The sequence below is a fragment of the Vanessa cardui genome, chromosome 1 (genome assembly GCF_905220365.1).
Source record: "Vanessa cardui chromosome 1, ilVanCard2.1, whole genome shotgun sequence".
In the NCBI taxonomy this organism is placed as follows: Eukaryota; Metazoa; Arthropoda; class Insecta; order Lepidoptera; family Nymphalidae; genus Vanessa; species Vanessa cardui.
This window is the reverse complement of record NC_061123.1, coordinates 461,919-473,775: the sequence shown is the minus strand read 5'-3', so window position 1 is coordinate 473,775 and position 11,857 is coordinate 461,919. Positions and strand designations below refer to the sequence as shown.

At 37.7% G+C, this 11,857-nt stretch overlaps 1 protein-coding gene across 1 annotated transcript in view; it reads right to left on the bottom strand.

The window, feature by feature from the left end:
* Nucleotides 1–277: 277 nt before the first annotated feature.
* Nucleotides 278–11,857, bottom strand: part of LOC124538452 (Down syndrome cell adhesion molecule-like protein Dscam2) — a 48,874-nt gene continuing 37,294 nt past the window's right edge. Inside the window, exons 21-32 of the mRNA XM_047115561.1 lie at nt 11,426–11,588; nt 10,668–10,794; nt 10,333–10,499; nt 10,015–10,194; nt 9,250–9,423; nt 8,272–8,457; nt 7,523–7,810; nt 6,428–6,566; nt 5,530–5,678; nt 4,968–5,135; nt 3,848–3,979; nt 278–396 (exon numbers count right to left, since the gene is read on the bottom strand). Coding sequence (XP_046971517.1) covers nt 278–396; nt 3,848–3,979; nt 4,968–5,135; nt 5,530–5,678; nt 6,428–6,566; nt 7,523–7,810; nt 8,272–8,457; nt 9,250–9,423; nt 10,015–10,194; nt 10,333–10,499; nt 10,668–10,794; nt 11,426–11,588 — 1,992 coding nt within the window. The remainder of the gene's footprint in view (nt 397–3,847; nt 3,980–4,967; nt 5,136–5,529; nt 5,679–6,427; nt 6,567–7,522; nt 7,811–8,271; nt 8,458–9,249; nt 9,424–10,014; nt 10,195–10,332; nt 10,500–10,667; nt 10,795–11,425; nt 11,589–11,857) is intronic.

Genomic DNA, 11,857 nt, shown 5'->3' with positions numbered 1-11,857 from the left:
ACGAGAATATTAAGTATTGGTTTTAGGCGGTAGATATTATTACGAGTGGGTCGTACCTATCCAGATGGGCTACTCTAAGTAAAGTGACTATTTACCTACCTACGTTCTAATTTTCAAACTTTAACTAAACTCGATTAACTCTTTAAAATTATTTGAAATGATTATTTACGAATAAGCAAACGTATCGCGCTGAAAATGAATTAATATATTCAAAGTCACATAGTTCCAGTATAATACTCATGTACGTAGACTATACGTCACGTGGGCTCGGTTACCGTTACCTGGTGGTGGTGGGCGCGTGGTGGCGGCGCGGGCGGCGGCGCGCCTTGTCGCGCGGGCCCGAGCCGCCGCACGACTCCGCGCTCGAGTCCGTCACCGCGCGGAACACCTCTTCCGCTGCTGATTACAGACAATCTATACTTATAATAAATCTGTAGGGCAGTCAATTCTGTACATGAAATATTTTTCCAAAATAACTATCAGAGGTTGAAAAGGGGTCGATACTGATGGCAAAAATGCAATCAGTAAAATTTTTGTCTGTCTGTTTGTCTGTCCGTATAACCGCTATAGAAACAAAAACTACTCGACGGATTTTAACGAAACTTGGTACAATTATTTTTCATACTCCTGAGCTGGTTATAGTATACTTTTCATCACGCTACAGTCAATAGGAACAGAGCAGTGAAGAGAAATGTTAGAAAACGGGAGAAGTTACTCCATATTTTAAGCTTCCGTCGCGTGTAATACCTTAATGGTTAAAGCTACATAGAAATTGTGTATTACGGAAATGTTCTCCTTAAAATTATGTAAAAAATATCCCATGACAGCCTTTGTCTATCTTTTATGGTTGACTCACAATAGCACGTGTCACTCCCAATAGCTTAGTAGTTCGAAGCTTTCTGATTATATTTGTCTATTCCTGCGTTTATAACACTCTCAATCATCCCAAATTTAAAAAGTTAACAGTATTAACTATTTCATAAAAAAGAAGCATAGAAATCGGTATAGAAACACCAAAGTTATACATGAAATACGCTAATAATAAAGCTATTGCACGTGAATACTAAATCTATACTACTATATAAATCTCTAAAGTCTGTCTGTACATTTATTTCTGTCGTAATTCGTCATAAGTATGATTGACTGACATAAATTTTACCATTTTTGACATTTTTGTCTGTCTGTATGTTCTACTATAACTCGAGAACAGATGCACCGATCTTTATAAAAATTGGTATACAGGAAAAACACGTGCTTGCGCAAATGATAGGCTATCTATATACAAAAGTGGATGTCTTTGTGTGTGTGTCATCGATAAATTCAGAAACTATTTGATCGATCATTAAGATTAAATTAATAAAGAGATTATGCTATCCCCATTGATGTAACTCGCCACCAGGTAGCGCTGTGATATAAATATATCTACACCGTTCAAACGATTGTCATGAAAATGAGTACGTACAATTATTTTTTCACAGAGAAAGTGATTATTTTATCCGTATCATTAAAAATAACCAACAGATGGCCCTTACAAGTACCATGATGCATTTCTATGACGATCAACTGATAAGTATAAAATATGAAATGAAAAATGAAAATGAAAATGCCATTGAAGAAACAAAAGATAGGAACATCAACAATATATGCGCAGCATCATCCAAAAGAGCTACGGAAATAACACACCAACAAGAAATACGTTTAGAAACAAATAGAATCCGAATTTCTACTTTGAGAGTTGCTAAAACAGTTAGTCAACATAATGATCAAGTTCCAGACCTTCGAACAAGCATCTTCCTCAAGAGATACTGAAAAGCCTGACGAGCGAGCCCAACGACTGGATGATCAACGATTAAAATAGACTAAGTCAAGAACTAGAACCAATCTCAATAAATCCCGATGTAATCATTGGTTCAATGAATATAGTATGCCCATATTGTCATGCTATGATGTTTAAAATAAACTGCTGGTATAGTGCTACTCCACTGGCAAAATGTATTTACCACAACTGGATGAACCGCCAGAACCTCTTCTTATCTACGTTACGGGAACTACTGAGGAGTCTGAATATTTCCTTAAGCATATTATAAATTACAATCCTTGCTTTTAAATGACATCATTTGGAGCAACAAATATTGTACAATACAATAATTTCGCGTCTACGTTTAAATTGTATCATATAATTGGTTCACTTCTTCCAGTATCTAAATAAATTCCCCATTTCTGAACATATGTGACATGGACAACGTAGAAAAGGATTAATCTTCGATGCATGTTCAGCGTTACAACGAATCGAGAAAACATCGCTAAATTTAGGATTATGCTTTATGAAAATAAATGTTTAGTTAAAGATTTTAAAACTGCTCTAGAAGGTGAAACAACAAATTATTCAAAGTCAATCAATGCAGATAGAACGCCATTGAATGCAGAGAATGAACGGCATTTTAATGCTGCCGTAGCTCCTGAAGTCACAGCTGTAGTTGTCGGTACAGAAATTACAAAACGAGATATTGTTACCATTAAGCGACACAAAAACAATCAAGGTGTCGCTGAAACACATCAATCGTATGACAATTATTACGATTATCCAATTATGTTTATGCGAGCAGAAGATGGATATGATCTCGGACTGTATCAAAATATTCTCACGACAGGCTCTGTGACATCGAAGAGTTAGTTGTATGGATTTTTTTGCGTATCGTATAATGATTAAAGATAATCAATCTAACCATATTCTGAAGTGTCGTCAACTGTTTTAACAATTCATTGTTGGCATTTACGCTTTGGTTGAGAACGAACGATTAAACTACATTCGATACATCCAATCAAAACTCTGAGCCAAAAAGTACGTTTATTTACCAGATACAACATCGAATGATAAAGTAGCTGCCGATATTGGACAAAGAAATTCGTTCAGTGGAAGTCCAAGACATATGCACGAAAATGCTCAGGATGCTTTGACGTACGTACGCAAGTATTGACAAGGTTGTAGATGTAATAACATCAATATTCGATAGAACCAGTTCATCATAAAAGAGGACGTGTTGGTTTGATGCAAACTTTTACAGACTATAGAAATTTAATTAAAAAAATTTTCGTACCTATATAACATCGTATAAGTTTATGAGTGTTATGACCAATCTGTAGCCTATCGTGAACATTATTGAATAAGATGAAATAGATGACCTAAAAATATATATATTTTTTTAAGAATTTGATTAGATCTCGCATGTTTCTTTATTATTTGTACATTGTTGATGATCAGTAATTAATTACAAAATGAAAAATTAAAAATTTATTTTTCTGCGACCAATGCCCAGCGAAGCGGGCAGGTATAGCTAGTTATATAATAATTACGAGAAAATACTCACATGATCTTATTTATTGTACAAATTTAAATACAAAATCTATCTTAACTTTTGAGAACCTGTAATGGTTTCTATACATAAAAAGAAAGTGTATTGTATAGGTACTACTTATTATTGATTATCAAGCCCTAAATCATTACATAATACAAATAAAAGTTGCGTATCGGTGTCCCTCCCTATGTATGCGTAGATCTTTAAAATTACGGATTTTGATTCGATTTGTTTAATAGATAGTGATTCGAGAGGAAGGATTTGTATACAATACTAGGACAATATAGTAATGAAACACTGATTAGACATTATCTACAATATTTAGTATCAGCATTGCACACGTGCGAAGCCGGGGCGGATCGGTAGTTTATAATAAATAAAGTATTTATAATTGTTTTTCTATATAGTGGGACATTTATTAAAATGGGACCAAAGTATAGTAGTTATCAGTATCTCTGCAACGGTTAAACTGAAATTAAACATAACCTTACCTTTCGCAGGAGCTAACGGCATCCTGTACGACACGCTGGAGTTACACTCCGCGCACGGCGACCCGCTGGAGTCTGAGTCTGACTCAGTTCGCCGCACCATCAGAGTCATCGCTCGCGAAAGGGTGTACTCATCTGCAAATGTTGTATTATAGTAGTAGTATAAGGAATCATTAAGGTATAGATTTAAAGAAATTAAGATATTGACTGTTGCTTCTCAATACATATTTTGTAATGTTTTGTATGTACGGAAAAATATTAATGTTTTTATGAGAAAATGTGATTCTCATAACATTGGTACAAGGAACAAACACAATCTTGTTACTCCTGTTACTCTACTGCATAGAGTCATTAACTCTTTTGTGGGGCAATGTATACGCTTCTACAACAGGATCCCAGAAAGCGTTCAAAATGCTTCTGTTGCCAAATTTAAAAAAATTGTTAAGGACCGCTTGTGTGCAAAAGGTTACTATACAATTAGCGAGTTTATGTTTGATAGCACACCTTGGGAATTAAACGATCGCCTCCTGGCTATTTCTAATCATATACTATTATGTATCTTATTAATTTGACAAAAAAAAATAACAAAAAAAAAGACCCGCTGAGTTTCTTTCGCCGGTTCTTCTCAGGTCAGGGTGTTCCTTTTTCCGAACCGGTGGTAGTGTTTATTTGACAATCAATAAGTAAGTGTTATGCTTCTATATTGAATAAAGGAATTTGAGTTTGAGTTTGAGTAATCCAACAGCCTTATTACAAATACGTTTAAATATTTTAGTTTATTGACCTTAGCAACATAATAAAATATATTACGACCTTAGCAAAATATGTGAGGTATAAAAGTAAAATATCTCTAAAACCTTCCAAAAGACCTAGTCCAATTAAGAACACAGCTAACAGCTTTGAAGATGATCGTTGATGTGCATTACAAGGAGCCTATACCTGGATCGCAAGTCCTTGTAGCTTTTTATAGTTTCTTCCTCTAATACCGAGAAGTTCATGTCCATTTATAGCCAAATTGAAACCTTTATTACGTCCTTCGTTTGTCATGGAGAGAGCATTTTCGTGAATGAATAATATGATACTCATAACAAGACAATAGTGGTTTGCGAGCTTAAGTGTTTACCGGTGTGCGCGGGCGAGCGGTGCGCGTGCGCGCGCGGCGGCGCGGCGGCGAGCGGCGCGGGCTCGGCGCGCCCGAACGTGCGCAGCGTGCCGCCGCCCGCCTCGCCGCTCACGCCGCTGGCGCCGCCCGCCATGCTGAACGTCGCGTATGGACTGATCTCGTACATTTCTGCTTAGACAGATAACATATAGAGGTCAAATTATAAGTTCTATGTAAACAACACTTTTAAAACATCAATTCAACTTGAAAAGGGGTCTTTGAAATCGTCCAAGAAGCTTTTGATGTATGTATATAGTATTTAAAAATATAATTATGACCAATTAATACCTATACAGCAACAAAGACGTAATGTTGTTTGAATTACAAAAGCGATTTTATTATTTTCAATAGTAATAAGAAATTTCTGGGCTTACAGGAAATAGGCCCAGAAATTGAGAAATTGTATTTGTTCTAAAGTCAAACTTGATGAAGAATTATATTGCATAGTTCTAAAACTGAGTACTTATTAGCATTATAATTCTGCAAATGCGAGAGGTCAGAATATCCCAAGAATGTGCTTCACCTTGCTGTTCTTTCTTATTGGGATGTTTGATAGGCGACGACGTGTACACTTGCTGACAATTCCTTCTGTTGTCACGTTTTTCAATGGACTTGTCTTCTTCTGAAACTCCACTTTGTTCGTAGCCTTTCCTGAAGCACGAGGCTGCTGCACTGTTGATACATAAGATACTTTTAATGAAAATTAATTTTATTGCTTATTATTTTGGTAACCATAGACGAAGATATTTGAACGTTTTAATGTATTTTGATTTTTCGCAATATTTAGAAAAAATAAGGGAACTAAATTGATATGATAAAAAAATCTTAGAAAAAAATTCATGAGCGAATTTTGACCCTACTTTTAAAAAAATACGATGTGATATTAACTATCTTTAAGCTTATCAGGCCTCTTAAAAATAAAGTAATTCATCATTTTAATGGCATTATCTCTTATTATTCAATATCTTAGCTAGTTCTGAATCCATCATGACTACACATATTTGAATATATAAATAAATCTTATATTAAAGTTTTATACGTCAGCATAAAATTCATTTTTTATGTATATCTATATGAATATTATAAATATGTTTGTCTTTATTTTACATTTTATGATCAAAACACTGAACCGAATTTGTTATAATTCAGTATATATCAAGCATTTTAACTTCAAAGAAGAACATACATATGTACATAATATTGCGGACTTTTTTATTCCAAGCATCTGAAAACCAACCCTCAAAATGCGACATAATTCGCTAACGACAACTGAATACTTAATATCTTCACCATATACCAACTGATTTTAATGATTCAGCTTTTGTTGAATACGCTACTCAAAATAAAAATAAACTATTTAGCATTGCGACCCATATTAAGATAATATAGAAATAGTATACACTGCTGCAAATATATCTAACCTTCTCCTATACGCTAGAACAGCTAATAGCAGCAGCGCTACGAGCAAGCCGGCCGCGGCCGCCAGCAGGGTGAAGCCGCCGCCCGCCGCCGCGCCCTCCTCGCCGCCCGACGGGAACTGCGCGGGCGCCGCGATACGTTCTGTAAACAAAACTTAAATTTTGAACTGTAACTTACCACAATTAAGTAATAAGTCTTGTTGTAGAGGATATATGTCTATGTACTATATGTCAATTTAAACAACAACAGCCTGTAAATTCCCACTGCTGGGCTAAAGGCCTCCTGTCCCTTTGAGGAGAAGGTTTGGAACATATTCCACCACGCTGTTCCAATGCGGGTTGGTGGAATACACATGTGGCAGAATTTCTATGAAATTTGACACATGCAAGTTTCCTCACGATGTTTTCCTTCACCGCTGAGCACGAGATGAATTATAAAGACAAATTAAGCACATGAATCATCGGTGCTTGCCTGGGTTTGAACCCGCAATCACCGGTTAAGATGCACGCGTTCTAACCACTGGGCCATCTCGACTCTAAATTTAAACGACGAGAGATTATTTATTACGTCCACTACGTCATATACACGCAGTAAAGTCCTAACACTTATTACAGATTCGTGAAAAAAAAAGCACATTGGTCGGTATTTATTCTCACTCATGAAACGTCTTCACTATATCTCCTTCCTTATAATTGCTTAATTATAAGGAAAGATATATCCCGAATACCCCTGATATAACCCTGAATATCTAATGTAGGTTAAATATGTCGAATCATTCTTTACCAGTAGGCAGGTCTAGTCTTTACCAGTCTTTACCTATGTAGCGTACTAAGTAATATTAAAAAAGCGCATGACTTTGGACCCCTTCAAAAATTAAAAAGTGATAATATTCGTTGCATTATGTGAATCATATTCTCCTTGTACCCAACTGTAACGACACTCACGCACAAATCGAAACAAACAAACACAAGCGGGTACCTGTGTGTGTGTGTGTGTGTGTGTATGCCGTGATTCGACAAATTTACCAAAAGTAGTTTAACCATTCAGTTTTATCAGATCATAGTATTGAGCAATTTAAATAATCTCAATGCTCTCACCGCCATCTTCAGTTAACGTAGAGAAGTAATAAGTAGCAGTGGTCGAGCCTGCTGTACTAAGGGCGACCACTTTCAGATGATACCAAGTAGCTGAATGTAGACCGCACAGCGCAGTTGGTAGAATATCCAAGCCAACAGTTTCTGATCTCCAAACCGTTTCCTCGAAGCCTCGGATGGAGACGACGAAATGTATCAAGGGGCAGCTATTGCTGTCCCACGTCAGAAAGTTAAGTCGAACACAGCTGCTGTTACTCGTGATCATATGTTTTTCATTTGCTGGCTTGGAAGCTGTAACAATATATTTTAAAATTGACAAAGAAATACAAAAACATCGCTTATGGCGAATTATTAAATAGGTTTGTCAGATTATACAAAAAAAAAATTACATATATTATTAAATATTTTAATATTATGAATACGAGAGTAACTCTGAGTGTTATCTCTGTACGCTTATTCCACTAGATGCAATTTCGTATGGAAATAGTTTTCCCAGGGAAGGGCATAAGGTCACTTATTTATTGCAGAAAACATTTCTTAAGGCTGTAAGAAAAGGTGGCAGTTGCATGAGGAATCAATCACTTTTTAAGTAAGAAATATTAAACTCTATATTTAATTTTCCTGTAGGTAAAGCCGCGGTTTCAACTTTGGATATTATTTTTAGCCAAAATGGCGCTATTGAAGTTAATGTCATATCTACTTAATTTATATTATTAACAAAAAACTATAAATTATACTGATTTTATACATACCACCACCGCTCGTAGAAGCTGATAGGATTTCGCTCGTTGCGGACGGCCCTGCGGCATTATGAGCGGTGAGTCGCAGTCGATAGGTCGCCCCGCAGGCCAGCTGCCTCAGCGCGTAAGTGCGAGCCGTCCCCACCATCCAAATTGATTGCCATGCTCCATCACCACGTGCATATTCAAGAGTGAAGCCTGCAAATGTTTTATTAATTAAATAAATACCTATAATAAGTTGAGCCGCGATGGACCGGAGGTTAGAATTTTTGCGTCTTAATCGATGATCGCGGGTTCAAACCCAGGCAGGTACCACTGAATATTCATGTGTTTAATTTGTGTTAATAATTCATCTCGTGCTCGGCGGTGAAGGAAAACAACGTGATGAAACCTGCATATGTCTAATTTCAAAACAAATTCTGCCATATTTGTATTTCACCAACCCGCATTGGAACAGCTTGGTAGAATATGTTTCAAACCTCCCTAAAGTTCTCTTCCAGTTGCCTTATATCGACAGAGAAAATCTGTTCGAAATGCGGTACTTCCGGCCAAGCCTGACAACAAACATCACCCCTGAGTTATCCTGTACGCACCGAAACCCCCTGGACGTCGCATACGCCATTAGTGAGGTCAAAATGAAGAGATTCACTGACGCCAACATACCATCCGACCAAACCGAAACCCTATATCTGGTCCATACGTAGGAGGAAAAGAAACTCCTGATGGACCAGGGGTATGGAAAAGGAGAAGGATCATGAAATATAAAACGGCAAATTGTTTAATATAAAATGTAAAAAAGGCACGGGCATCGGCGATCCTGGATGTAGTAAATTAAATAAAAATAAAAAAAAACCTCCCTAAAAGGGAGATTTTGATGGGCTGATGTTGTATAACAAGAGTTATCTGCCAAATTATTGTGAAAAAGTAATAAAAATTAACAAGCACTAATTTACAAGTAGATACTACGTTAGATGTGATGGGAGCACTTACTGTGCGAGTCGGCGGCGTCCCAGGCGAGCAGCAGCGCGGCGGGCGCGGCGGCGCTGAGGCGCAGGCGCGGGCGCGCGGGCGGCGACGACGCGCGCAGCTCCCACACGCCGCGCTCCTCGCCCCACGGGTTGCGCACCACGCACGTGTAGTTGTCCGACATCACTGCCTCCAGTTCTGTGATCGAGCAAACAATAAATATAATAAACAAATTGTGTCCGAATCGAATTATTCATTGCAATTGACCTCTTCCAGCAAAATGGGCTTAGGGGATTAGTAAAGTTTGGGGCTTCAAATTTGGCGACGCACAGAAAGTTAGATTATGCTCAGGTACTTAATTTGTTGGTATAATTAAAATGTTCCACTATAAAGAGCAGAGATGGCCCAGTGGTTAGAACGCGTGCATCTTAACCGATGATTGCGGGTTCAAACCCAGGCAAGCACCGCTGATTCATGTGCTTAATTTGTCTTTATAATTCATCTCGTGCTCAGCGGTGAAGGAAAACATCGTGAGGAAACCTGCATGTGACAAATTTCATACAAATTCTGCCACATGTGTATTCCACCAACCCGCATTGGAACAGCGTGGTGGAATATGTTCCAAACCTTCTCCTTAAAGGGAGAGGAGGCCTTTAGCCCAGCAGTGGGAATTTACAGGCTGTTACTTTACTTTACTTTACTATAAAGGGAAACATTGCGAAGATTTGGGTATGTATTGGATGACCTTACGCCAGCAGTTGTATATTACCTTTTTAAAATGTAACTTACTTGGGATAACAAGTCGATGTCCTTCTATTCGAATTCTCGGGTCAGTAGCTGGTGACGGCGGTCTGCGGCGACTCCACACACGCAGTGGGGTAGGAGTTCCTGCACCTCCGCACGTTAAGACAACGCGGTTACCTTCCGCTACAGTTATTCTACGCGGGAATGACCAAATTTTTCCTCCAGCTGAAAGAAGTAGTCGTGTGTTTTAGAATGTTATTTTCTATGTCTATAAATGTATTATCTTATAATATTTCTATTAAAAATATAAAAAGTAATCGTAATGATCTTAATTAATACTAGTACATCATTATGATATATCACCTCTTGAGCTTGGTTTCTTAGCGACGATAGCACTCATCTCCCCTTCACCGGCAGTTGTGGCGGCGGTCACCCAAAATTCGTAGAGCTGGTGTTCCTGCAGTCCACGTACTTCCAGCATTTGCTCTTCATCGGTATGCGGTACCATCACGTGGGAGTGCTGGCCTGTCCTGTCCAAAAGTTTCAGTTGAATGGTTTTTAATTTAAATCATAGATTTTGGATTGAAAAGAGAAAGAAGTCAGATTAATTTAAAGTACCAACATTTATGGTGGACTGTAAGCTTTAAATAATAAAAATAGTAAAGTCATAAATTAATGACTATACTATTCTTACAAACCTTTGGGGCCTATTATACACCGTGTAGTGTCTAATCTTCCCATTCTTCTGTGCAGGTGCGAGCCAGCTTACTATCACAGATTCTTCAGAATTAGGTACTGCTTTTATGTCAGCTGGTGGCCCAGGGACTGAAATTTAAAATTATATTTATAGAAAATTGGAAGTACTAACATTCGACATGAGTCTATTGTTTGCAGCAATTAGTACACTTATTAATTTCTGTTATAATTGTATATGATGATGACGTCTTGACTGATTTTGTTTATGGCGGCTAATTTCAAAAGAGACCAGATAACTAAATATATCAAGGTGCACAAGTATATGCCCAAACTGCAGACGCACTCTCTATAAATAATATACATTGGTACATAAATAATATACATACATTATTTATTATTATATTATATTATATTATTATTATATTATAATATAATAATATTATTCAATACAAGATTTTGTAGATGATAAAAAGGCGTGGAATTAATACCTGTTGACTTCCAGACAGGATATATTAATTTAAATAATTGTATTAACTAACATGACTGTATTTTTTTAAATGTTGAAAAAGAGTAACTACTGACTTTCTTGCCGGTTCTTCTCGTTAGAATCTACTTTCCGGACCGGTGGTAGCTTCACTTAATTGTTAAAAGTGATTAAAAAGTGCTTGTAAAAAATATTATCTAACTCCTATAATCAGATGAGCGCATAGAGCTCAGGCGTAGGACCAATGGCAGTGTCTGATTAATACCAACAACTGACCGTCGTCTAGCGTGGCGCAGTGCGTGGCGGCGGGCGGGCCGAGGCCGGCGGCCGTGCGCGCGGCCACCTGTAGCGAGTAGTTCCCCGCCCGCAGCCCCCCCACCTGCGCTTCTCCACCGCCAGCGCGACGTCTTTCCCATATTGCATCAATTAATCCCACTTCCTGTTCAAACCGAATAGCACATTACACAAAACCAAAGTAAGTCTAAGTGTGTTAATCACAAGCGTAATATATATTCGGCATCGAGACGGCTCAGTGGTTAGAACGCGTGCATCTTAACCGATGATTGCGGGTTCAAACCCAGGCAAGTACCACTGATTCATGTGCTTAATTTGTCTTTATAATTAATCTCGTGCTCAGCGGTGAAGGAAAACATCGTGAGGAAACCTGCATGTGACAAATTTCATAGAAATTCTGCCACATGTGTATTC